Source organism: Felis catus, chromosome B1, assembly GCF_018350175.1.
Source record: "Felis catus isolate Fca126 chromosome B1, F.catus_Fca126_mat1.0, whole genome shotgun sequence".
Classification (NCBI taxonomy): domain Eukaryota; kingdom Metazoa; phylum Chordata; class Mammalia; order Carnivora; family Felidae; genus Felis; species Felis catus.
Window position 1 is genome coordinate 14,112,128 of NC_058371.1, and position 26,789 is coordinate 14,138,916.

Sequence of the window (26,789 nt, forward strand, 5' to 3'; positions counted from 1 at the left end):
GAACATACTTCAGTGTGGTGGATTTTAATAAGATTTTAATAATATTGGTAAGGAGCCAAGTTACAAAGACGTCCTGGAATACAGAGTACAAAACCTCAGGGACAAAACAAAAACTCATGAGAACACAAGAGCGCTTGAAAACGGTAATAATCTCCAGGATAAAGAACCCATTTTTCTCAACAAAGCTACCAAGTGTGTTTAATAAAATCTAAAGGAGAGTAAAGACAAGGTGCACAGCCACACCCCCAAGGCCAGCCACGCCCCCGAGTCTGGGAAGACACTGGGGAGGTGTGCTGCTGGAGGCTCGGCGGCCAGGAGCCAGGAGCACAGAGGAGCTCCCGCTACCAGCAGATCTGGACTATAAACCGACTGGAGGCAGGCTGGATTTCCTCCCATCTCACTTACAGGGTGGGAATTCACTTATTCCCCGGTTGGAGAGCAGCCTTGGCCATGAACCGTGTTGGCACGTGGGGGCGCAGCGACTCTTCCCACACGATGGAGGAAGCTGGTGCGCGCACCACCTCGGTCCCCGCCACCCTGATGCCCCAGCAGGCGCGGTCTCGGGGGCGAAGAGGGGAGACAGGCTGTCTCCTCCAGGAACAACTCATTGTTCAGAGAAGCTAATGTAAGAGCGCTGCGTGATGAACACACTGAAATTAAGAAACAAGAACAGGGGTCCCCACCCCCCCAAGAAGAATGTGCCATTACACTGCGGGCTGCAGGACAGCAGAAGCGGAGGAAGTGTCCCCCGCTCAGGTGTGCTCACCATTTCTCAGGACAGATGTGCTATCCTGCCTAGGGTTTTTGGGTGGGTGGAGGGGGTTTCAACTCCCTGAAGCAAATCTTCCGCATTAGCTACCGTCATGGGGGTCCTATTTTTGTCTTTTTTTTTTTTTTTTTTTTTTCCAAGGGCACTACATGTTCTGCTTCATTGGGGCCAGATGTTCAAGTCAGTGTGTCTGATCATCCTGCCAGGAACACAACAATTATTTATTTGTCCTTCCAGCACCTGTAGCGGCGAGGACCAGCTGTGAAATGCAGGGGAGGCACCAGCGTCCTAAGCAAACCAGGACACGGAGCGGGAGGCCACCCCTGCCCTGTGCGACAGGCCATCTACAGGCTTCTTTACTTTAAACCCTAAATCAATAGTTGAAACAGATGCAGATTCCACGTGACAAGAGAGACAGGAAGATTTGAGGCTTTATATTCTTTAGATGTCTCCTTTTGCTGTACTGACCATTAAAAAGTTATGTGTAACTTCAAGATGAAAGGCATTAGCAGCTTCTTAGGAGAGGATAATCCCAATCTTTTGGAGATTTAATGAGATGTAACTCACTGAAGCTTCTGGCTCGGTCTGCTGTTAATTGAATCAAAGTCAATGACAATCTTGCTGCACTTTGGTGTGAATTTCCTAAACATAAGAAACAAAATATATAGAGATATTATCCAGTGAGTAGTTTAAAGCAATTTGTTTACTTTGGCTTAACCTACATTTTCTGTGGGGAGGAAAAAATTTCCCGGGATTCACTTGATATCTTATCTCTATAGGAGCCAATTATAGTGCACCATACTGAGAGGGACACGAACCAGAAAAGACTAAGACAAAAAAAGGAATACATGGGGTGGCTCGGTCTGTGTGTTCTCCAGCCGGCTGAGTTCATGAATTATCAGGGAGTCAAAGGATTTCTAACAAGTTAGCTGCACAACATGACACCCGATTACTAGTTTTCCCACCAGATTTATCTTCCTTCCTAGGAAATTTCTGCAGCCAAGCTGGAATCGCTCAAAACCAAAAAAAAAAAAAAAAAAAAAAAAAAAAAGAGCAAATTTTCCTTTGCCTCTTGTACACAGCAAAAAACCCAGCCAGCTTTAGTGTGGAGTAATTTTTAAAGTCACATTTTAAAAATGCAGACGTAAAATAAACCCGCTATATATTTTTACTCATTGATGTACCTTCTTAAAACAGTTAACAGGAAAATATTTGCGGACTGGCTGTATTCTTTTAAAAACCAGTAAACAGTGAATATCTAATTATCATTATTATGCAAACAATCTACATGTAAAGCCTCATAAGGCAAAGCAATTCAAGAGATCCGTCACATCTAACCTCTATCCCTGGTGATGAACAGAAGTACGTTACTAATTACCGCACCCCACTGCTGACCACCAATACTGCAAAGGAATTGCTTTGAAAGCTTTCAGTCTCAACCGAAGTTTCTTACCATGAATCGAAGGTGGTAGAACTTACCTGCAAGTGAACACACCTCCCAATCTTTGCCCAGCAAAGATAAGCATAAAGGTCGAAATAACTTCAAATCTCCATTTAAAATGTTGTTGTAAAAAGCATTTCTACATGGTGTTTCAACCTAGCGGGTTACTTGCGTCCTAAATTTTCAATGCCAGAGTTGTTACATTTGCAAACTTCCCAGAAGTTTAACGTTAATATGGTAAAACTTGTGACGGTTAAATTTTCTCCCTACTAGAATCATTTTAGCCCAAACCCCCGAAAGCTACTAATATTTAAGGGCAAGATCATTCCTCAGATCATCGTCAGATACTTCTGTCACTGCTCTTAAAAATCTACCCCTAAAATAACGTTGGGATCCTTGGCCCATCGCACGTAAAACGGGGCTTCCAAGTGTGGAAGTCAGGCATCACAAGTAGAAATGAAACATCAGCGAGCTCAAATGTTTCTTCAGTAGGCCTTCGACGACCTTTACCCCAAGCCCTTCTGCTTACCTGAAGGCCACCCCAGCCATATCAAACAGGAGCCTCGCGGCTGTGGTCTCATCGCTATCGTGGTACTTATCAGATATGAAAATAACTTCTTTGATACCTTTGACACCGAAAGAAGCCCCATTAGTATATGCACAAATAGATACGGCAACAGAACGCAGACATATACCGAGCCCTGTCGTGTCTATGATTAATCACCTTTTCCCAGTGTGCTTACACACAGTGTCCAGTTACTGAAATACATATCGGCCACTTTCCAATACGGCAGACGATGTTATCTTTAACCTGCCCTCCAGTCTTTATAGATTTTTTTTTTTTTAACACGTGCCAAGTAAAAACCTGTCAGGTAGTCGAGCCTTGATCCGATTAACAAAGTTTCTTTACTGAGGGCAAATACTCTTCAGTCGCAAGACAACTTCTGTCCGCTCAGGAGGCTGATGCAGGGGAGTGGACATGTTGGCGAAAATCAGAGGCAAGTGCCATCGTGGTTCCCAGAATGGTTCTGCAGACCAATTCCAGCCAGCTCCACGGACAGCAGATTTGTTTTCTTTTCCTGTCCCGCAGGGCAGGGCTAACTGGAGGGCACCTGATACACCACCCTGCTCCTCCTCCAGCCCCTGAAGGGACCACAGGAAGCTGGGTACACGCTGGCGGAGGAAAACTCCACGACGTTCTTTAACAGGGGCCGGCCTCTGAGTCTGATATCACCAGACCTCTTCTCCTCAGAGACCCCCGGGCTCATGATGAACAGCCCCTTTAAACCACACATCTGGCTAACATGATAAGTCTTTAAATCTCAAGCTGAGAGCTTTATGGAGATAAAGTGTGGCTGAATCTTAGATGTGACAGTATGAAAAAGGTGAACTATTCAGAATACAATGGTGTAGATTTATGGTAACTGGAGTGTAAGGAAAACGTAAAGTAGTACCGTTCGAGTCTTATGACATTTATATGCGAAGATACGTTTAGGTCCTAAAACATCTACCATATATTAATACAAATTAAAATTGCATATGCAGCCTCCCAGCTGACCTTGCTTCTGACAGAAGTTCATTCCTCTCCCTCCCCCTAATCTATGCACAACATGTCAGAGAACAGTAAATTGACGGTAATTATATGCAACGCCGGCGTGGTGTTTTAGCAGCTTGCAGTTCAGGTTGCAAACTAAATTAAAAACATGCGAAGAATCGCAGAGGAGACAATTAGTCTTAGAATACCTGGCACCGTTCAAAAGCAAAACACAGGAAATACCTTGCAAAGTTGATAGTGCAATTAATTTCGGGCCAAACAATAACAATTTAAGACCAAGCACTTTTGCAATGAGCCGCCGACGAGCGGGCAGCGACGCCAATGTGACAAATGGAACCGGCCCAGCTCCTACCTGCCTGGATGATGAGCTTAGCACATTCATTACAGGGAAACAAGGCAACGTACATAGTACAGCCTTTCACGTCGGCCGAGTTTTTGTTCATGATGGCATTCAGCTCGGCGTGGCACACTGCGGGTTCGAAAGGGAAAGAAAAGAAAAACAGCATAACTCACGAGGAACGTACCAACGCTGCCGAAGCATTCCACGCGCCCCTCTGAAGAAGGCACGTGGAACAGACTCGATTTTTTAAAAAGTGATTAGAAACGGACAGTACCGAGAATACCAAATGAGGGCCGCGTGGTCTAACAGGTTGGCTTTTAGCAGTAAAACCGTTCAGGGGGCGCTGCAGCCCTGGGTCTGTAAGCACCTGGCGCGGCCAGGAGGGGCCAAGGTCAAGTATCTCCACCCACCCTAAGCACGGCAATAGCTCATGGCTCCACAAGACCCTGGGGTCTGGAACTGCGCACATAAAACGGCTCATTTGTGCGTTGCTACTCACATGCAAGGATATTCGCGGTGGCCGTTAGGAGGGCAGGGCGCGATTTTAAGAGCAAGAGAACCAGGAAGTGAAGCTGAGTATTTCTATCCCGAGGGATCCGCTTCACCCCATGGATCTCGGCCCACATACACACAAGAAAAATGCCGGCAGACAACCAGCGGCTTTTCGTTTAGAAGGAAACATTCATCCACTTAATGAAACGTCGAGTTCTTGCCACACTGGCCCGTTCCGGCAGCGATCCCCAAACAGCGATCCCCACACGGGCCTGAGTTCAAGGGTGAAGGGAGCACCGCCTCTCCTCTCCCACACCTGGAAGCCCACCCATCTTCCCCAGCCGTTGGCCAGGTGCTCCCACCTCCTAAGCTTCCAGGTGCCCTCTCCTCAGGGGAGCACTACTCCCAGCCCTGATTCTGTTTAGAATCCCCTGTCCGCTCAGTGGGGTGGCCGCTTCGCCCTCTTCTGTCGTTATTCAAGTTTCTGGGTGCATCGCTCAAACTGTATCATAATCTGCAAACTCGTCTGCACTTGTCTGGGGTGTGGCCTGCCTGGGATGTGGATTTCTAAGAGAATCGCCCGCATGATTCTCATGTGCAGACACGTTTCAGAAACACTGCGCTGCAGAATCCTCTGGTAACTCCAAGGGGACTTAACACACACTAAGCACACAAGCGGTAAAATAAATGTCTGTTGAACAAATTAACGACAATCTGGCCGTGGTCCAAATCATACAAAACTGCCAGAATTATAAATATGGGGGCCCTCCAGGGGGGCCCCCCACCTTCTCCAACCCACCAACCTTCTACACTTAACACCCTCTTCTGGGAGTACCGAAGCTTTAAATGAAGAGCAGCCTAAGCTCGTGGCTCTTGTCCGCATTAGCTGTGACACACTCGGTCCCTGAATCGGTATTAATATGGCTCAGCCATATTAATTATTCTGGCTCAGCCAGGATAAAGCCCCTGGCCCACCTTCCACCCCGGGGCCGCCCGCTTTTCAGGTACGGGTAGAATTGCAATGCCCGCCTGTGCCCCTGTCCTGGGGCCCTCTCAGGAAGCATTGGGAGGGCTCCTTCTAGTCTCTGAATGCCACGACTGAGGGGGTCTTGGTCATATGTGTGGAAACGAACAGTTGCCGGGCATTGTAAGGAATTCTAAAAGAAAATAAATAAATAAACTGCGCTTAATCAGATCACAGCCCATTGGAGAATAATCCCCGCCGGCCACAGGGGGACCTGGGCCACCATCCCCGAGATGCCACGAGAGAGAAACGAAAGGCTCCCAGGCTCAGTGGCTGTGAGGACACTGGCCTCAGAGAGGCCCCTTTTGGCCCCCATTTCCATCCCTGGTGACCGGGTTGTTCCCAGGCTGGGATTAACAACGGCTCCCTGTAAAAAACAATTAGATGTAATTGTTTCTTTTATTTCCCCCTCGAGGGCAGAGACCAGTCTTCTAGGTTCTTTGTAACTCCCCCAGAGTCCAATGCGGCGCCATGAACATAATGGGTGTTAAATATTTATTGAATGAATAAAGGAGGAAATGCAGATTCCAATTATTGACGGTGACATTGGGAAATGCAGGAAGTCCTCTTAAATTCAAATATCAAAACTATGCTTTTCCATCTAATAAGTATTTTTCGATGGTGCTGGTATTAATATTCAGAACTACAGAGTTTCCGAGTCTGTTAGGAAACCCTATTCTAGTGCTTTCGTTTGAATCTCTAAAAATGGTCACAGTGACTCCAACTGTCTTCCTCTAATTCATCTGAGGCAGTTTGGGGACAGAATTTAACATCGTGTGGTCTGGATTCATTAATGAAAATTACCATAGGAAACAGGTTCTCGGGGGCGGCCTCCGACATCCCCGTATAAAGGGTGGTCTACAGAAAGGACACACGGGGTCACAAACAGACTTCCTTTCTCTCAGCTACAAAATCACAAGAAGCGACATACAAAGCTTCTTGTTTGTTGGCGAGATGTGAGGTCTACTGGGCTCTATGACACTCAGGAGGCCCCCGAAAGGGGACCATTCCAAGTCCCCAAACCCGCGGATCCAAAACTGGACAAGACGAACGCAAAGCTCCAGTGTTCCATCCACACTTGACTTCTCTCGCTCATCCCTGTGCCCCCTCAACTTCGGTCCTGACAAATGCCCCCTCCAGCCTTCCCCCCAGAACCCCTGGCCCGCCAAACCTATCTGGTGAACACCAGCTTCCCAGGCTGAGGAGGGAAACCCCAGCCCAACCCTGCCTGGTGATTTGCAAAGTCCTCACGTCTGTCTGTCTGTCTGATCCTGAGGTCTGAGACGTTTCTGGCCTGGCACTGGCCTCTGAGGTCCGCGCTCCACACGACCTCTGCGGCTCTGACGCTTGGCCTCCCGTCCAAAAGTGCCCTGCGTTTCCCTGCAAGACTGACCCATCGACGAGGCACCATCTGGTCAGGCCTCGGGCCCCCACCGCGTCCTCACTGAGGAACGGGCAGACTCACGTGACTGTCCGTCGGATTCATTTACAGTAGGCCGGTCAGAGTGGGGTCTGAGGACTCTTTTCACCACCAAATGCCAGGTGACCCCCAAATCTGCCTCGGGCCACAAAGAGCAGGCTGGCCTGTGAAGGGCTGGCCCCAGGGCTCTGGCCAGCCTGACTGCAGGCAGAGAACCTTCCCTCTACTCTCCACCTCCCAGGCAGGGGTGGAGGAAGCGGGAGCTTTGCGGTCAGCACCAGGGTCAAGGCCCAGCTGCCCCTTGAAGCTGTGTGACCCTCACCGAGGCATGTGCGTGCCTTTGGCTGGCAGGAGGAAGCGACGCTGAGAAAGCGAACTGCCGAGGAACTAAATAAAAGTGAGTTTTGCAACACCAGGTAATCTAGTTTTTGGCCGTTTGCTCTTGTGTCCAGTTTCCTCCCTCCAGCCACTAGAACAGCTGGTTTTGCTCCAAGACAGGCTCTCGATGGCAAATCACGAGGCCCCGCTCCTGAGGCCCAACGGCCTCGTCCCCGCGCCGCGTCTCTCTGTTACAACCGTGGCCTTGGTCTCCGCTCTGACCGGGCCATCTTCTCAGCATTTTCCTTTCGAGATGAAACTGTCCTGTCTACAAGCGCTAGGCTAATTCATTTTTAAAATTATCAGCTCTTGGGGTGGCTGGGTGGCTCAGTCGGTCAGGCATCCGACTGCGGCTCAGGTCATGATCTCGTGGTTTGTGAGTTCAAGACCCACATCGTGCTCTCTGCTATCAGCACAGAGCCCGCTTCGGATCCCCTGTCCCCCCCCCCCCCCCTTCTCTGCCCTTCCCCTGCTCTCGTGTGCACTCTCTCTTTCAAAATAAATAAACTTCAAAATAAACTAATAAATAAAATAATCATCTCTTCACCCAGTAATGAACATAAGCTCGAGTTTTCACTAAATCAATCCTTTTCAAACTGCAGGTCAAGAAATAAGTTTACTGAGTTACAAACAGCTTTTTCATCCCTCTTTTTAGTGAAATGTTTGAAAACAGAAGAGATCTGAATGTGTCCATATGACAGAGGTTAAGTGCTGTTCCTAAAAACTGTTTCAGGTGTTTGTGTGTGTGTGTGTGTGTGTGTGTGTTTCAAGTGTGAGCTATGTGTGCTGGGTTGCCATGTAAAAAGTATGTAACTATGGAAACCTGTTGACCTCTGTAATATGTTGGTAACATTTACAATCATGGGGGGGGGGGACGGTGGGAGGGGGAAAGGCCCTGATTTATAGGATCTGCTGATTTCGGGGATGTGAATACTCCCACGTGGCCAATTTCAAGCTCCCGACAGACAGACGGTTGGGAAGACAGAGCGCTCGGATGAGCTGGGGAAGAGCCAGCTCCCACATACGCCCCTGGACGGCCTTATCTTCACCAAAATGCAGTCTCCCTCTGGTTGCCACCTCCGGATGGGCCTGCTCGCCAGGCCCATGCTTACGGCCAGCTCTCCACTCGAAACCCTCTCGGGTGCGCACCAGGCCCTGTGGAGTCTCTTATGTTTCTGTGGGTCCTTTTCTTTCTCTTGTCTTTTGGGGCCTTTCCCAAGGTCCGGTCCTGCGCTTGGATTTTTTTTTTCCTGTGGTCACTAAGAGTCCATGCATTTGCAGATTCTCAGAGGGCGGATCTATCGGTTAATAGCCTAGAATCTCCATTTCCAACCCACCTTCTCTCGGGCCTTTGCCTCAGGTGTTCTGAGGCTTCTCCGTAACTCTCCTCACTATGACAAAACACTCCACAGATATCTGACAGCAGTAAATGAAAGAATAAATCGATCTTTTCCCAGTGCCAGCATTTTTATTGTGTTGCCTGGGAACAACGACGTCAAGAGTTGCAGAGAGGTAAGAGCAAACACCAACCAACCGGGAGAGGTTCTGTTCGTGACCTTGAGATGAACGTAGTTTTTATACTCATAGCAGGAATAGGACCAAGTATCCCAAACATACACAGGGGAGGTATTCCTAAGATAGCTCAATTGTCCAAAAAAAAAGGACAAATTTTCCAACTCTCTACCCAGAATTACTCATCTCTGACTCAGTTATAAGCAGAAGAAACCTCCAAGTACAAGTATATTTGATAAGCACAGAGGATGACACACAACCTTTCAATTATCCTCAACATTGTTGAAAAGGAAAAGAATCAAATGCTGGAAAATATCAGATTAATGCTTATAAAGTTCTCGATTGCCAGAAAGAGAACCTCTATTTCAGGTAATTATAAGACAATTCATATGCTGTGGCCTTTTTTTTTTTTTTTCTTTTCTATTACTAACTGTCAGAATTCAGAACTGCATTAACCTTGGACCACTGAGAAGAGATTGTATAATTAGAAAACTGTATTTTTCAAATTCCCTCTTCCTAGGGCTTGATTAATCCTCACTGTCTCATGTAGGCGGTTCTCTAGAAGTTTGACAAATTAACAGGATATGTTCCATCCCGGCTCGATGTGAGAGACTCACCATTTTATAGACTTGACTTTCATCTCATGTGAGACGAAGACAATATCTGTTTTAGATGGCAGTATTATTAAGGTTACTTAAATAAGTGTAAAAAAAAAAAAAAACCCCACAAATAATGCTAACCAAAGGCTAACTGCTGCACAAACAGTTTAGCAGCACTGGTGTGGCCCCGGCCTCAGCTGCTCTCCGTGTGCTAGCAGGGTGTGAGGGGAAACGCTGGGCTGGACAGCGGTGGGAGTCGGGAAAACCAAGGTTCTCTTCCTGCTGAAGAAAGTCTCCAGGTTGGTGAAAACTCCTCGTTTTCAGTGGTCCAGGTTGAAGCAGATGACTTGGTCGGGCCTGAGGGGTACTCTGGCAAGGCTGACCGAGAACGTGGGGCAGGCTGGCCTGCGGCCAAGGCTGACCTAGAACGTGGGCTCCGGTAGGGGCGGGTCGGAGGTTCACACCGGGAACACCTGCTGCCCCTCGGCAGGTGCCCGCGGTGCCTTCCGCTGACGCTCTCCAGCATGCACTGCATGAGCCTCAGAAAGTCTCTGGGGAGCAGGGTGGGGGGGGGCGGGTCCGCCTCTGCCCCGACTGGGAGGGCGCTCGGGCGAGGCGGCCACCCACACGACAAGCATGGGGCAGTTCGCTCACTGCCAGGACACAGGGTCAGGACTCAAGTGCCAAGACGCGTCTGCACGTGGCCTTCCAGGCTGAACAGGTGGCAGGCTTCACCCTGCAATTAATAATTGACATAGGGGCACTGGGGCTGAGCGTCCGACCTTGGCTCAGGTCATGATCTTGCAGTTCGTGAGTTTGAGCCCCACATCGGGCTCGCCGCTGTCAGCGCAGGGCCCGCTTCGGATCCTCTGTCCCCCGTTCTCTGCACCTCCCCCGCTAGCACGCTCTCAAAACTAAACAATAAACATTAAAAAAAAAAAATCATTGACATGAAATGGGGCACCCGAGTTCAAAGTTGACCTATGCGTTTTAAAAAAATAACTCAATGTTAATTTTTACAAGATATTCCATTTCCATCCTGATGATGAAGCTGTCGTTATTTCTTGGGGCACCCAGGTGGCCCGGTCGGTTAAGCGTCCAACTTCGGTCGTTTCACCGTTCGTGGGTTCGAGCCCCACGTCGGGCTCTGTGTGGACAGCTCAGAGCCTGGAGCCCGCTTCGGATTCTGTGTCTCCCTCTCTCTCTGCGCCTCCCCGACTCATGCTCTGTCTCTCTCTCAGGAATGAGTAAACATTAAAAAAAAATTTCTTTAAATCCTTTCTTGAAATGACGGTCTAAGTGTTTTTATTTCAGGCGTCCTATAGCTATCAGAGTCACTGAACCCCGGCACATCTCTCTGTCGGGGCTCAGGCGCCCTCTTCCCTGTGCTTGAAGCCCCACAGCTTTGAAAAGTCCACCGAAGGGTGTGGCATGTACATCCTCCTCTAACAGATCCATTTAGGGAACTGGGGCTTCTGGAGCTAAAATGGAATTTCAACTACTTATTTCTTAATTATTGAAAGATACCCTGACAGGGCCTCATACATCACTGCCGGCCTCCAAAGGACCCATCCTTCACATCAATAATTTAACAACAGAGTAGCCTCTACATTTAAGCACCCCCCCAACCCACCCCCACCCCTACAATATCGCCCCCGAACATTATCAAATGCTCACTATTACGGCTACCCCGAGATCCAAAGCGAGCATCCCGAGAATTTCGTGCCCAGGCAAGGTCAGCTCTCTACCTCACCTCCCCTCCGTCAAGTTTCCACACCTGAAAAGTGGCGACCGGACTCAGTACGAGAGTGCCCGACGGACTGGGGACAGAGGTGGGGTGAGGAAGAGGGAGAAGCGAGTTAGAAGCCAGTTCATCAGTGCCTGAAGCCAGCCCCAACCACCCAGGCCCACCCACTGCTGGCCCACAGCCTTTCTGGCGAGTTCCGAAGCCCAGCTCGCTCTTCGGCTTCTCAGCCAGAACGCGGCCACCCCAGCCGACGGAGCCTCCCTTTGTACCGGGAGGAAACAGTTTTAAACTGAAGCCATGTGGTGTATGCGTGTCGCGATGAGTTCTGGCCGCGGGCAGGGCACCCGGCCCCGGCCCCGGCAGAGCTCAGGCCCGGCCCGGGCGGGGGGACACCCAAGACACATACCCGAGCACCCAGCAAAAGGCTGCAGGCGCCAGGGAAGGCGCACCGAAGAGGTCAAGCGGTGGGAACGGCCGGGAAACGAGGGGTTAAACCTGCAGGCTGGTCGGTAGACGGGGAACTGAGTCTGCGGGGAACAGTGCTCCGTGGGGAAAAGTACCTGGCTTACGAATGGCATTTCAGGACAGAGTGGGTCTAAACCCTGGGACTGGCCTACACGGGTGTTCCAGTCCCGGCGTCGCTCAAGGACAAACCGGAGTAACAGTGGCCTCCTCCCGGTCTCCCAGGGTTACAACAAGACCCACGTGAGGAGAGCGGCAGGGAAAAGCTTTGGGAGCTAAAAAGAGTGCTGCAGGCGAAGCCATGTGCCCCAGAGGCAGAACTGGGCCTGTTTCCGGAGGACGGACGGCCTCAACCCGGGCTGGTCCCCACTGCTGAAGATGCGTGGCTGTCAGGTGCCCGGAGGAGGGTCTTCCGGAGCGGTGACAGGTGACAGCCCGCGTGTCTCACCTGACCACGCCCCAGCTGTTCCACTCCGTGTGCTTAGACGCAAACACCACTGCCCCCTGCACGCCCCCCTCCCCCGCCGCGCAGTGGAACGGGGCCTCACAACCTTCTGGCTTTGAGGGACACACGATTCGAGCAGAGAGACGTTCATTATTCCAGCGTGAAGTCTGAGGGTGGGAAAAGGGCAGGTAACAGCGACAGCCCCGAGCCTGGAAAACGTCCTGAGTCTGTTCTGCTAGGCCCGTGCCCAGAGGAGGTCTCGGCCAGAGGAAAGGAATTCCGGCCAGGTCTGGGAAGACGGACGTCAGTCACTCGCTTAGAAGGCGGCCAAGTCCTCGGGCGTCCGGTGTCCCGGTCCTAGAGCCGCGTTCACACCCATCCCTGCCGGCACACGTCCTGGGGCTGGACCCGAGGCACCCGGTGCTTGGAGCCATCGGCAGCCTCTGCCGTCCCCTTGCCTCCTCCCTGCACGTCCCCTCGGCCACTCCTCACACGCTGCCTCCCCCACCTGCTCGTTCTAGGTCCCTACACCTCTTGTGGAGCCTCAGCCTCCCGGCCTGTGAAATGGACAGCAAAAGGCCCGGCATCGCAAGGACGAGTGTCCGTGAAGAGCACAGCACAGAACCTCTCCGTCCCCGGGCTGCTCAGCTCGGAGACGGAGAACGGACGTTCCTCCCTCTCTGTCTCTCCTACTCTGATCCCCATCCCCTGCCTCTGTCCTCGCTGCCTCTCGCCAAGGCTGCTGGCAGCAACTCATGGCACCCAGGGGAGCCACTTAGCCCCACTGGTAGTGCTTAGGGCTAAAGAGAGTTCTGACTGTGGTGTTTCCATTATTGACAATAAAGCCCCCAGAACTCTAATTACATCGCTTCCCCATGTGCTAAGGGCACACAATCAGGTCAGAGGGAGGAGGGTGTGGAAATGCTGCAGTCCATCGGTGGGTAAGCCAGGCCAGCTCCCTTCCTGCGGTTCACGCGAAATACATGTTTGAGGCCTAAAAGCTACGGAGGAAACATGAATAGGAACAGACCGCTAATCGCTGCTTGACAGCTTTGTAATGCAAATACGCGCCACAACGATCCAAAGCCTCCCTCTTGCATTCATGGCTTTCAAAGGGTAAACTGGGACTGGGCGATGAGCACTGGAATAGGAGTCAGGATGTGTGTGTTCTAATTAATTCCAGCTCTACAAGGCCCGCCTCAGGCAACTCACGGATGCTGTTTCGGCGGGCAGAAAATGGGGCTTAGCCGACCCGACTCAGGCTTCTGAGATGAGACGCGAGCTGGAGACCCTGCCCTACTTTCCCTCCTCTGCGCTCCGCACCGCATTCTTTTCCCTCTCCCCCCAGCGTCCAAGCCCGAACCCGCTCACCCCTCTCCTCCCTCCTTGCGGCTGATAACCTTGCCGCATCCTTCACGGAGCTGGGACTGATCACACTGCCACCTGCCACCCACGGACCTCTGTCAGCTGCCCCGCTCGGTGTCCCTCTTCTATCGCTCATCAGTGTGCCCGCAATCTCTCTCTGCTGAACCAGCCCACGTGCGTGCTGCAAAAACTAACAAGACCTAGGCCCTCCCTTCGTAGAAACCATTCTCTTGGCCCCATCTCCCATGCGGCTGCCACTCTAACGTCTTTTTTTTACGTTCTTATTTATTTATTGTGAGAGAGAGAGAGAGAGAGAGAGAGAGAGGCAAGGAGGGGCAGAGAGAGATGGAGAGAGAGAATCCTGCGCTGACAGAGCGGAGCCCGACACGGGGCTCGATCCCACGAACCGTGAGATCATGACCTCAGCTGAAACCAAGAGTCGGAGGCTTAACTGACCACTGAGCCACGCAGGCGTCCCAAACATCCTGCTTTCTTAACAACCATCCCAACCCCCTCTCCATACAGGGTCCTGCTTTCCTCGCCTGCTTTTCTTCCTTCAACAGGCTGTCACCTCCCATCCCCACCACTTCCGTCAGCACTGCTGTCTCCAATAAGACCTGTGTGTCGCTGACCCCCGAGGACGTTTGTTAGTCTTCAACGCACAGCTCCCTCCTCCTTCGCGGGGGCTCCGAGAGATCCCTGCGAGCAGGCTCCTTCCCCCCTCCTCCACCCACCCTCCTAGTGTTGCAGTTCTGAGACCAGCCCCGGGTCCAGCCTCTGCACACGCTCCCTACGTGCGCTCACGCATTTCCATGGCACAGTGTCACCCGAATGCCACACATGCCCACACTGACGTCTCGGACCGAGACCTCTGTCCCCACTCACACCCCCAACTGACACTTCTACTGGGAGGTCTCACAGACACCTCAAACTTCAGGGGCCAAAGCTCCCCCCCCATACCTAGGCGCTCAGGCTAGGACTGCCCGGGGGAGTCAGACTCCCTCTCTGAGCCCCGTGTCACCCAGCCCTCTGGATGCTGCCTCCATTCCTCTCCATCTCCTATCCCCCGGACCACCCACAGGTCTCCGCCACACCAGCTTCATCTTGTAAGTCCAAACTCCTTACCTCCGCCCCCTGCCGGCCCCTAACCTCGCCTCCGTACTCCGTGTGGCCCAAATTCTTTCCCTCCCACAGAAAGTTCCAAGCGCCCTCCTGCCCTCTCGCAGCGAATGTCCTTCCCAGCCCCAAACACTGACCAGCCGACCCTGACCTCCGGGAACCCATCGAATCCTTCAGCTCTCAGCCTAAAGGTCACTTCCTCAGAAAGGAATAAGCAACAGCATCTGTTTATTTCATTAACGTCTGCCTCCATCACTGTTAGTCCGCCAAGTCCTTGAAAACAGACCTTGTACGTTTTTATTTGCTGGCGTGGGGTGCTGGCATGGGACGTGCGGAGAGGATGCCGGGCCACAGGTCAACGTCCTCCGAAAAATGTATTGTGATATAAAATATAGTCGTGACTTTTGGGCGCCTGGGTGGCTCGGTCGACTGAGCGTCCGACTTCGCCTCAGGTTCACGATCTCACGGTTTGTGGGTTCGAGCCCCACATGGAGCTCGCTGCTGTCAGCACAGATCCTGTCCCCCTCTCTTTCTGCCCCTTCCCTGCTCGTGCACTATCAAAAATAAATGTTCAGAAAAATAAATAAAATACAGTCATGATTTTTAAAACGGAAACAAGTGACTTGAGAACTCCCCCATCACCAACAGACAACTCACACGAATAGAAGAATGGATGATTCCTTAGTATTTATTTCAGCTCCTAGAAAGTTGTAACTCGCTCGCATAAGGAAGAAGGACAGTGAGAGATTCTGCTTCCCTTTTCCACCTAAACCCAAAATTAATGGCATTCTGAACAAAGTCTTTTAATTGCAGAATTAAAAAATTCATGCTCAGTTATCATATTCAATATTTTAAATTTACTGTGGCATCTATCATTTGGAAGACGCACAGAGACAAAATTCACACCTCCGCTAAGTGGCCGGGACGACCCTCCAGAGCGCGAGCTGAGGGGAGAGTGTGTGAGCCCTCCCGTCTCCACTGCCTGGCTCTCACCAAGACTCTGCATTTATCACGGGATTTCCCGATGCCCGGCAAGCACCCACGTTTCAGTGAACGTGGTCGCCCAGACTCACAGAAGGACTTCTGAAGTCCTTCCCTTCCGTCTGGTCTAAGACTAACCTCTTCTCTCGTACAGTTCTGTACCTGCCTCCTCTCTTCTCTATTTTCTTGCACTTCGATGCGCATCGAAGTCCTTTTCTTCACTGCTTATCTCCCAACCTTTCTTCATCCCAATGTCTTTGAATCTCCAGGTTTGTGGGGGAACCTATACTCTTCGACTGCCCCCTCCTGCTTGCGCGTCCTGTCTTGTCCCGTGTCGGTTCATCTCAGGACTGGAGCAGATGTCCAATCGCTGGAGGGAGAGAGTGAATAAAGCCTGTTTCTCTCCTTATTAATTTGTCCCCACACATGATGTGTTTTCTCTCCATGTCACGGCCTCCAGCAGCGTTTTACAAATCTGCAGCTTTCCCCCAGTATGGCTTCAGAACCCCCTGGGACCCCGTGAGCAGAGAAATGGCACTCTAAGCCAATGTGATCCAAGCTGTATTGTTGAATTTTTCCTTAGAATTCTAGCACTGAAGGGGTCCTCAGTGATCATTTGTTTCATAAAGATACTGAGAAATAGGGGCGCCTGGGTGGCGCAGTCGGTGAAGCGCCCGACTTCAGCCGGGTCGCGATCTCGCGGTCCGGGAGTTCGAGCCCTGCGTCGGGCTCTGGGCTGATGGCTCGGAGCCTGGAGCCTGTTTCCGATTCTGTGTCTCCCTCTCTCTCTGCCCCTCCCCCGTTCATGCTCTGTCTCTCTCTGTCCCAAAAATAAATAAACGTTGAAAAAAAAAATTAAAAAATAAATAAATAAATAAAGATACTGAAAAATAAACAGCAAGTAATATAGTAATATCCCCACAATCACTGGGTATAAACATACCACACCTAGAACCTAAGTTCCAGAAGCCTTGTCCAGGATCCTTCCCCTTGAATCTGACAACTGCTGTTTTAAGCACTGTGGGGACTTTCTCACCTAATATGTGTATTAAAGACAAATATAATTGGGGCGCCTGGGTGGTTCAGTCGGTTAAGCATCCAACTTCGGCTCAGGTCATGATCTCACCATTCATGGGTTTGAGCCCCGCGTCGGGCTCTGTGCTGGCAGCTCGGAGCCTGGAGCCTGCTTCAGATTCTGTGCCTCCCTCTCTCTCTGCCCCTCCCCCGCTGTCTCTCTCTCTCAAAAATAAACATTAAAAAAAAATTGTAAAGACATATAATCTCATCTAAATATAAAACAAAAGTCCTATGAAGCAAATGTAAAAAGCGATACAAATATCCGCAAAAAATCTCTAGGAACCAGGTTTCACTGCATATTTCCAGGAGAAACAATATACACATATTCCATTTTGGTACCAGTATCAACAGGGTGTAGGAAAGAAAGACTCTTGATGAAAAAAATTCAAAATAAAATAAAACCTTAGTAATTCAGATCGATTTCAGAGAAGATCAGCCCAAATCAGCAAAACAGATAAAGAACAGATCAAGAGAATAAAGACTAAGGCAGCTCATCATTGTCAGGTTCCCCCTGGAACCCCACTGCATGGTGGCCCAAAGTTCTAGACAAAGACTTATCGGAATTAAAAAATTTGAAAAAGTTGTATTTATCACAAGGAATAACGGCGGGGGGCGGGGGGGGGGGCGGGGCGCCTGGGTGGCTCAGTCGGTTAAGCATCTGACGTCAGCCTGCAGTTTCTGAGTCTGAGTCCCGCATCCGGCTCTGTGCTGACAGCTCAGAACCTGGAGCCTGCTTCAGATTCTTGTCTCCCTCTCTCTCGGTTCCCCCCCACCCCGCCATTCGTGCTCATTACTCTCTCAAAAATATATAAACATTAAAAGAAAATTAAAAACAACAAAAAAAAGGAATATCCACTTGCACTCAATTAATGTGCTCACATACGTAAAAATCTAAAACAGACTGAAGGTGACCCTGAAATTTTATTGGGACTATTAAATTTCCCAACAAACCGTTTATTTTGAGCGACGGTACAAAGATAGAACTTCAGCCCACTTCCCGTTCGTTAACTTGGAAATCGCTACCCTTGGATTATTTAAGGTTTGAATACAAATTTCCATGAGGTAAACTGGTTCTTTGTAAAACGAAAGACAAACGCTGTGTATTTTTATGAGAAGGTTGGATGCCCAGAGATGAGCATTTTAGCTTTTCTTGCATATGCTTCTCAGGACTTAACCTGTTCCTATCTATACGTGCTTTGTAGATATTCCTAGTGAAATAGTAATCTCTAGCTCTTCAAAAACAATTAGCCCTGAATCTATAGATTAAAACACGCAGGTAAATGGGCTCCCGGCTGGCTCAGTTGGTGGAGCACACAACTCGATCTAGGGGTCGTGAGCGGGAGCCCCACATTGGGCGTAGAGATGACTTTAAAAAAATAAATAAATAAAATACATAGATAAAAATCAAATAAACTAACCCCCCAAAATCATGATTTATTCTTAAGACCATTTATAAACAGCTACACCTGAACGTGAAATACGCTTCCATCAAGCTGATTAATTTCCAGGGGGAGCCTCCGACATAAGCCGTTATATTTCTACGATTTGTCTCAAGCATCACACAATGAAACCTGAGTTGGCCCCTTGATTCATAAAAATAATCTACTTTATTTCTTTCTGGGGTACAGGCGCTCAAAGGTTTCCCGTTGGCTATTCGTTATTTGGTACAAAAGGTCCTCCCGGAGCCCACCGTCAGGGCCACGGCTGCGAAAAGGCCGAGCAGGGGAGGGGCGGTGGAAAGCCGCGACGTGAAATTAGAATTCTGTAGGAAAGGAAACAGCAACTCATCAAACCCACGGATCTGCCTAACAAAACCGGAGGGCGTTCAATTTCAGCCGGCTGAAGGAACAAATTTGATCTTAATTACGAAGAAGCTCTTACAAGTTTTGAGGAAGTCACAGCTTAAGAAGGATCAGCCGCCTAACTTCTTGATAAATTAGTTTCTCAGGACTAACCTTTTGGATGCCGAAGAAATACATCACACGCGTGGCAGTCAGGAAAATGTCAGTGTTCAAGGGGGTAAGGTAAATGGCTAAGTAATCACTGAAATGACATCTCTGCATGCTTAACAATATGCTAAATCTGAAAAGTAAAGACTAAATTTAAATATAAAATTTAAAGAAGCTCCACCATGCACTGGCAAAACCCATCAAAGTTGCCGTGCTGAACAATGCCTTTAATTAACTCCTCCCCAGCATGATATCCTCTTCTGAGTTTTCCTACGGAAATATGAACGGACCCTGGAAGGAGCCCCACGTCTCCCATTTCTGCCTGATGCATCTCGAGTGTGGCCACCACCCACTCTGGGCACATCAGAACCACGGTCGCCTCCATGATGAGCAAGTGGGATGCGGCAGGCAGAGCGATCCTGGCTTCTCGATCGATTGGGACAGAAGAGGCGGCCAGGCAGAGAGGCAATCTTACCCGCACATCCCTTACCAACAGGAAACGACACAACAGTAAAACACAGGCGAGCTGGATGAGCACTGGAACTACTATTGAAAATGGGAAGCCTGGTTTTTCTTTGAACTGTTTATTTATTTATTTTGAGAGAGAGAAACCCAGAGTGAGCAAGCGGGGAAGGGGCAGAGAGAGAGAGAGAGAGACAGAGAATCCCAAGCAGGCTCTGCACCGTCAGCACAGAGCCCGATGTGGGGCTCAATCTCACGAACCATGAAGGCACGACACTCAACCAACTGAGCCACCCGGGCGCCCCGCCAACGGGAAGTTTTTAACAACGGCTCTCAAGGATGAAAGCTGTTGATTCCACTCCAACTCTCTGGTCTGTAAACCGTCGTCAAAATCCACTACGAAATTCCAAGGAAAGTGTGCTATCTGCATTACCATGGGTTATTTTACCTCCATTGTATAAAATTGGTATTTTGATCAAATGTGCTTGGGTCTAATGAATTTCACGAAGAGAAAGGAACTAAAAATGTCAGCTGAATACTTCATCCTAGGTTTAGCAACCACCCCCTCCTAAAAATAAAAATCTTCCAAAGCTTTTTTATATGGTTAAATTAGATAAATCTGCTGCTTCCCGGTTTTTTTAATTGTCACTCGTGCGAAAAGGTGTCACTTTTCGCGCCGACTTCTTCCTGCCGCTTAATGTTACTGACATCACACTACCTTTTGGGTTTTTCAGGAAAAGAATGAGATAAAAGCAGTTTCCGTGGCAGGGGGAATCTTCATTTTCCATATTAACACTACATTACAATCAAATAGTTTCATGACGTTTTGATCCTGAGGTTGGAAGAACAAAAACGCCCCTTAAAAATGCCTCTCCGGAGACACAGCCCGGAAAACGCTCCGTCCTTCTCTGTTACAAGCATTCTACGCTTCCCTCCTTTCCACAAAGGGTCAATCAAGACTAACGGCTTCTAAACTTCCAGAATTAATAAGGAGAATTAAGTTGTATACGTTCTCGGTCAACACAAGCTCCCCTTCGGAGAAATGTTAAAGCAAACCATGTGCCTTCTGCCTCATGCTAAGCACAGGCCGCCACCACCTGAGCTCCTGACCTCCACGGAGTTACTCGCCTAAGCCTCCGCGCACTCAAGTGCATAGTGAAAAGGAGAGAACGGGTGATCCACTGTGTTCTGACCAAAGCAACATTTCAGAAGAGCTGAATTCCTGGGCCCCACAGAAGAGACAGCTGGGTAGCAAAGAGCATTGACCTCAGGATGTCTCCCTGTCTGTGTGGCATTACAGAGGTGATTTACATTTCTGGGCCTTTCTTTTCCGATCCACACAAGACATTAGGCTTAGACTCTGTGGGCACAGGAGTCCGAAGCACTCCCCAGCTTCTGCAAGGGGTCCAAGTATGTTCCACAGACAGCAGAAACATCCCATGTAGCACACATATACGCTTTTTCCAAACGCACACAAATGCTGTTTAATAAAGTACAGAGTAAGGCAAAGCATTACTGGTATCGAGTAGCTTTTGTTATCCGTGGATTTTCTTACCCAAAAGATGTTAATGATCTCACTTATGTGTGGAATCTTAAAAAAAAAAAAAAAAAAAAAAAAAAAAAGCTCACCGATGCAGAGAACAGATTGGTGGCTGCCAAAGGTAGGAATGGATGAAACAGGTGAAAGGGGCGTGGTCAAAAGGTACAAACTTCCAATTATAAAATAAGTAAGCCCTGGAGAATGTAATGTATAGCATGGTGACTACAGTAGCAGTGTGTTTCATATTTGAAGGTTGCTAGAAAGATCTTAAAAGTTCTCATCGCACACACAAATTTTTTGTAACGATGTAAGGCGATGGATGTTAACGGGACTTATTGTGGGAATTGCTCAGCCGTGCATACAATTATCAACAAATCATTGTATCGTGCACCTGAACTCTACTATAACGTTATACGTCAAATATGCCTCGGTAACAAAGAAAGATAGGGATAGTTTAACTAGCATTATACAGGGGTCCTGGAAGTTCTGTTGACATTTAAAAGAGGGTCCTCATATATTGAAAATAATTAGGAAATCACTGGTCTAGAACTCTGGATGATCTCTAAAGCTCCTTTACAGGGATTAGCACATAATCTATCTTTCTCAGAGAGCAGGTCAGCCACTATTAATAGTGGTGGGGAAAGAAAGGGTTAAGCCGACTAATTCCAGACATTGTCACTTAATTTCAAAATTAATTGAAGTCTTAAAACGGAAGGAAAAAAAAGAACTTGCGTTTTGGTCAATTATCACCAAACGTTTCTATTACATCCAAGGCTATCCAAACATGTATTTCTCTGAGGCCTGAAACCCCTTGAAAAAAAAACAAGTCTGAGCATACAGTTCATAGCCAGCCATCACTATTTAGACTTAAAGCCCATCTTTCCGTGTATTATGATGGTAGTAATACCAAATGCCTTTTAAAAACCATTTAATACCTTCTACGACTTTTATGGTACATCAAATTACAAGCCTACTCTTGTGAAAGGAAATTGTCTACATCCTCGCATAACCACGTGTCAAATGAATAATTGAGAAACAAGGGCAAAGCGCTTTGAAAACCTAGAGGTATCATACGGATAGTAAAAAAAAAAATAATGCAGACAGACGACCTCCGCCCTGAAATTCAGCAACTATTCAATAAAAATTACAAAAAAAAAAAATCAGTGAAGTTGGACAAATCCCTATGTAGATTTTTTTTTCATTCCTTCTAGAAAGAAGCTCTGTCTCCAAGTTAGACAAAAGGCAGCGAGCGTCTAAGAACAAATACAATCGGCTACTTGAGAGGTTTCTGACCACTGGGAAGTGAGGGGCTGCAAACGTAGGCAAAGCTTCGGGCTTCTGGGTCACTGCCACAAATCTGCTGGGGCTCACAGGGACTCACAAGAAGGCACAGGTCCTGAGGGAGAGCAGCTCAGGAACCAAGCAGGACCCGCCTACGCCTACGCCTACCCACTTTTCTACAAGCCACCTCCCTGCGACAGACTGACACCTAAGAATTCCCCCATTCTGGGGCGCCTGGGTGGCTCAGTCGGTTAAGCGTCCGACTTCGGCTCAGGTCATGATCTGGCGGTCCGTGGGTTCGAGCCCCGCGTCGGGCTCTGTGCTGACCGCTCAGAGCCTGGAGCCTGCTTCGGAGTCTGTGTCTCCCTCTCTCTCTCTGACCCTCCCCCGTTCATGCTCTGTCTCTCTGTGTCTCAAAAATAAATAAACGTTAAAAAAAATTTTTTTTAAAAGAATTCCCCCATCCGGCAGGAGGACGGAGGCTTCACTGTGTGGACCGGGTGACATAGTCACTGTGCTCGTCATGTTTCAGCGCAGACCTTGAACACACAGACCTTTTTCACTTTTGCAGTTTTTTTAAATGTTTTTGTTTATTCATTTTTTTGAGAATGAGAGACAGAGTGTGAGCGGGGAAGGGGCAGAGAGAGACGGAGACACAGAATCCAAAGCAGCTCCAGGCTCTGAGGTGTCAGCACAGAACCCGACGCGGGGCTCGAACCCACAGACTGTGAGATCATGACCCGAGCCGAAGTCAGACGCTTAACCGACTGAGCCACCCCAGCGCCCCACAGTTTTGCGGTTTTTACGTGGGACGTTGAACTGTACTCTGAAAAATTGCCGTCACGTGTTACCTACCAACAGCTGATCACTTCCCTTCTCTCTTACCATCGAAAGCTTGCAGAACCAAAATCAGGATAACAAAAAGTTTCTCAAATACGTTAGCACATTTGTCTTTTCACTAGAGCTCCACTCAGCTACAGAGCTAAGGCTGAGAAAACAGGTCTACTACCTTCCTGGGTCCGGGACCCTCCTCTCCTCCAGGGCTGGAGTGAGGACAGACTGACTATAAATCCCCCAATCAGTCAACTGTGTTTCATTCCTGGAAAACCCTGACTGCTTTGCAGCCCCCACCCCCACCCTACCCTCATTCCTCTGTCCCTTCCCCACCTCCAGTCACATTCTTTCTTTTTCTTTGGAAAACAGAACAGTTGCCCTGAAGCAATTTAAAAAGAAACTCAGGGGGCTTATTTAACGTGACTAAGGTCCAGGAATATCCGTAAAAACATATAAATGAGGCTAATGTAGACTTAGAATTCTTCATGAGAAAACCCCAGAGGACAGCCTACTATGGACAAATCAACAAAGCAGAAAGGTCTTACATTATTCCTTGACGCGGGTTTCCCATTTGAATGGCCTGAGTCTTACTTTCCTCCCAACCGAGGTGGTGGGTTCCCTTCCAGACATAAACACAGGTCCTCATATTACAAAAAATCAGCCACCAGCGTTCGCAGCCCGATTCGCCTCTCGTATAGCATTGGTTGTCCGGGGAACGAAAGGAAAAGCGAGTGAGGCTGCGGCCTGTTCCCGCCCCCGCCCCCCCAATCTCGAAAGTGGTTCTCCTTGGGGCCCAGATACGCAACAAGTTACAAGAAGCACCCTTCCCTGATTGAACGATGAAAACCAGAGCTGGCCAGGCCACGTGGTTCCACGCGTCTGGCTTGTGGTCCACCCTGGGAATATAAAGCCCCCAGAACAGGAAGAAGAGACGGCATCATCCATTTGCTGATGCCCCGCTCACAGTCATTTCCTACTTCCCAGAGACAAGCTTGAGATTTCCTCCACAGGCAGAGGGGCTGAACGAAGCCTGCTTCTCCTCAGAGCAAAGCCCTCGCCAGACCTTGGTCAGGTGGCTTTGCTTCCAAGCAGCCAGGAAAGCATGGGCAGGGCCAGCGTGCACATCCCTCAGCTACCTCTCCCGGGGGGCTGTGGCCCTCTGCAGAAGCCCACCATCCGCGCTCGGGTGTCGCCCAGCCTGGTGGGCTGCCAGCGAAACATACCAGGCCGGCCACAGACAACAGATCCCTGGACCTCAGGGCCAGGCCGTGTACAGACCACTAACAGGCCCCCACGCACTGACTCTTTGGACCGTAAGGGTCGGGGGCAGGAAACGGAGGTGGTTCAACAGGATTCTTCTTCCGTCCAGCTGCTGATGACTGAAAAGAGATGATACTTTCTGACCAACTATCTTAGCTGAGCACCACCAAGGCTATGGCACCACACAGAAGGAAACCCAAGGCAGGCCTTACCGTAAGGGTACTTGGTATCCAGCTTTCTCTCTGCCGTCCTTCTCCAAGGCAACACGTCGTCGCTGCACCCGTTTGGCATTCCATTATACCCGATGCCGACAATCTTGTTCTCTGCGTTCACGATGCAGGCTCCGACCTACAGGGAAACGTGTCCCGACACTGGTGACGTCAAGTGGCCCGTCGGCCCCTGGACGGGCAGGAAATGAAACCACAAGCTTCCAGAGCTCCAAAGCGAGCATGCGGCTTCCGGCAGTGTGGTAAGAGCTCTATCTCCTTGCTCGCTTTCTCTGGCAGCTCCCATAAGCCCCAGGAAGCACCCCCTAACCCCAGAGCGGGCGCAAGAGGCCGTGAATGATGGAATGTGAAACATGAACGCACCCAGGGAGGCAGCACAGGAGACAGACTTCCTCTGCCTTTCAGGCGACAGGCATCCGCGGAGTCTTTCTTTTCCTTTCGTAATGTGTTCGATTTGCAGGGATCTCTGGGCCAGTGAGGGTCCAAACATTCTCCCAGAACACTCACTTACCTGCGAATTTGGATCTTTGCTTCTCTGTGCCGATAAGAAGGCCACTGCCATGAAATACTCAGGCCATTCCAGGTAGTCATCACGTTTCCTGCAGGGAACTTCACTCATGCTGGGTCTAGATGGAAAACAACAGTTGAGAAAAGCCTTTTGGCAAATCTGCTTTCCAGTTCAACGCAACCACATTTAAACTTTGGGTCTGCAAAGTTAGACAATTTCGGTTACAATCAGAAATCACGGATCATGGGACCGCAGACAGTGTCGGGCCTTAAGAAAAAAATAAATCATGGGGCGCCTGGGTGGCGCAGTCGGTGAAGCGTCCGACTTCAGCCAGGTCACGATCTCGCGGTCCGTGAGTTCGAGCCCCGCGTCGGGCTCTGGGCTGATGGCTCAGAGCCTGGAGCCTGTTTCTGATTCTGTGTCTCCTTCTCTCTCTGCCCCTCCCCCGTTCATGCTCTGTCTCTCTCTGTCCCAAAAATAAATAAACGTTGAAAAAAAAATTAAAAAAAAAAAAAAGAAAAAAGAAATTAGGTTACTATTTCGGAAGTTTGGATTCACGCCTAGTTTCACATTCCCAAATATTACACCTAGTCACTGCTTTCTCATAGGATCGTTTTCCACTTAGTACAAACGCCTGCCCCACAACTTGTTCTCTCCCCGATGAAACAGAGCCAGCACAAGAGAATGGGAGGGAGAAAGGAGAACATTTATCGATCACCTAATATATTTCAAACACTGTGAAAGTCAGACACATCGTCTTACTCACGCCTCATTCTAGCAAAGGTAGTAACATCCCATGTTACAGAGACGCAAGAGAACTTATCCTAAATCACATAGGATTATTATCCATGCCTGTCAAATCCCACGGGAGCTGTCCCAGCTCTGATATTAACCGGATTAATTCGTCCCTTTTCTTTCCCCTTGGTTTCCCCAGCTGAAACAGAAGTTATCAACCCTGAGTACCGAATCAAATGAGGAGAAACTGACAAGTGTCGAGCCCTATGACTAAGGCAAAGTTTTAGTAACAGGGACTCTACTCAATCTGGGCCAGGCACAAGCTGTTCTCCAACAGGCCTCCAACAGGGGGCCTAAAACTTCCAGTAAGGGGTGGGGTGCTTTCAAGGAAGACCAAACAGGGCAAGGAAGGAGGGCAACTCAAGAACTGAGAAGTCTTGAGCAAGCCTAGGCGTCTGGGCTGAAGGAAGCCGGGAATTTCCCTGTATCTGGGCTGGGTGGCGCGGCAGTGCCTAAGACTGGGAACCATGATTATCCCGATGATGTCGCCCAAATTCCGAGAAGGCTGTAAACCCTCTCGACACCGAGCGATGCTGGACCGCGCGGGTTTACCGCCGGCCTTAAGGGTTAGCATCCATAACCGCTGCAGGGTGGGTACCAGATCGGTGCCAGCCTAACAGGAGGTAGGAGGGGCAGCAGAGGCGAGGGACGGGAACGTAGTAGCCCCGGGCGCTTGCCCCGGGTCGGCTGTGACGCTCACTGGAGCCCCAGAACCCAGCTGCGGAAGCACGAGGGACGCCACTCCAGGGCCGGGAGGAACTCCCGCTCCCCCGCGCACCACCACTCCCAGATTCCGTTCCCGGACGGAAAGCAGGCGCCCCCCACCCCCTCGCCATGTGGGCGCAGGAAGTGACTGCCAGTCTCGGCCTCCCAGTACCACCCTCCCTCGGTTTCCTGGAAGGAGAAAGCTGTCGAGCCCTCCCGGCCCGCACCCGCATGAGGTTCACCCGGGAGCCGGGATAACCTCAGGGCTCCCCGCCCCGAGCCCCGGCCGCCAGTCCCCCACCCCCGCGCCCAGGCCGCGCCGCGTGGCGCGCAGGCCGCGTACCCGCAGGGCTGCCCCCGCCGGTCCTCCGCTCCGGGTCCGCGAACGCAGGCCACCGCCGCCGCCGCCACCGCCCAGCCGCGCGCCCCGGGAAAGGAAGTCGGGAGAAGAGGCGGGGCCGCCGCGGGGCCGGAAGGTGACAGCGGCCGGGCGGTCACGCGC

At 50.0% G+C, this 26,789-nt stretch overlaps 1 protein-coding gene across 2 annotated transcripts; it reads right to left on the reverse strand.

Moving 5' to 3' along the window:
* Positions 1-18: 18 nt before the first annotated feature.
* DCTD (dCMP deaminase) lies at positions 19-26,736 on the reverse strand. Of its 2 annotated transcripts, XM_023252314.2 has the most exons (6): positions 26,631-26,736; positions 24,791-24,905; positions 24,265-24,400; positions 4,118-4,234; positions 2,740-2,836; positions 19-1,411 (listed from the first exon to the last, which is right to left on the reverse strand). In XM_023252314.2, exons 2-6 carry the CDS (start codon positions 24,896-24,898, stop codon positions 1,333-1,335), a joined length of 537 nt encoding a protein of 178 aa, XP_023108082.1. In that variant the 5' UTR covers positions 24,899-24,905; positions 26,631-26,736; the 3' UTR covers positions 19-1,332. The 2 variants fall into 2 exon arrangements, with proteins under 2 accessions (XP_023108082.1, XP_023108083.1); XM_023252315.2 differs by lacking the exon at positions 2,740-2,836.
* Between the last annotated feature and the right edge of the window lie 53 nt (positions 26,737-26,789).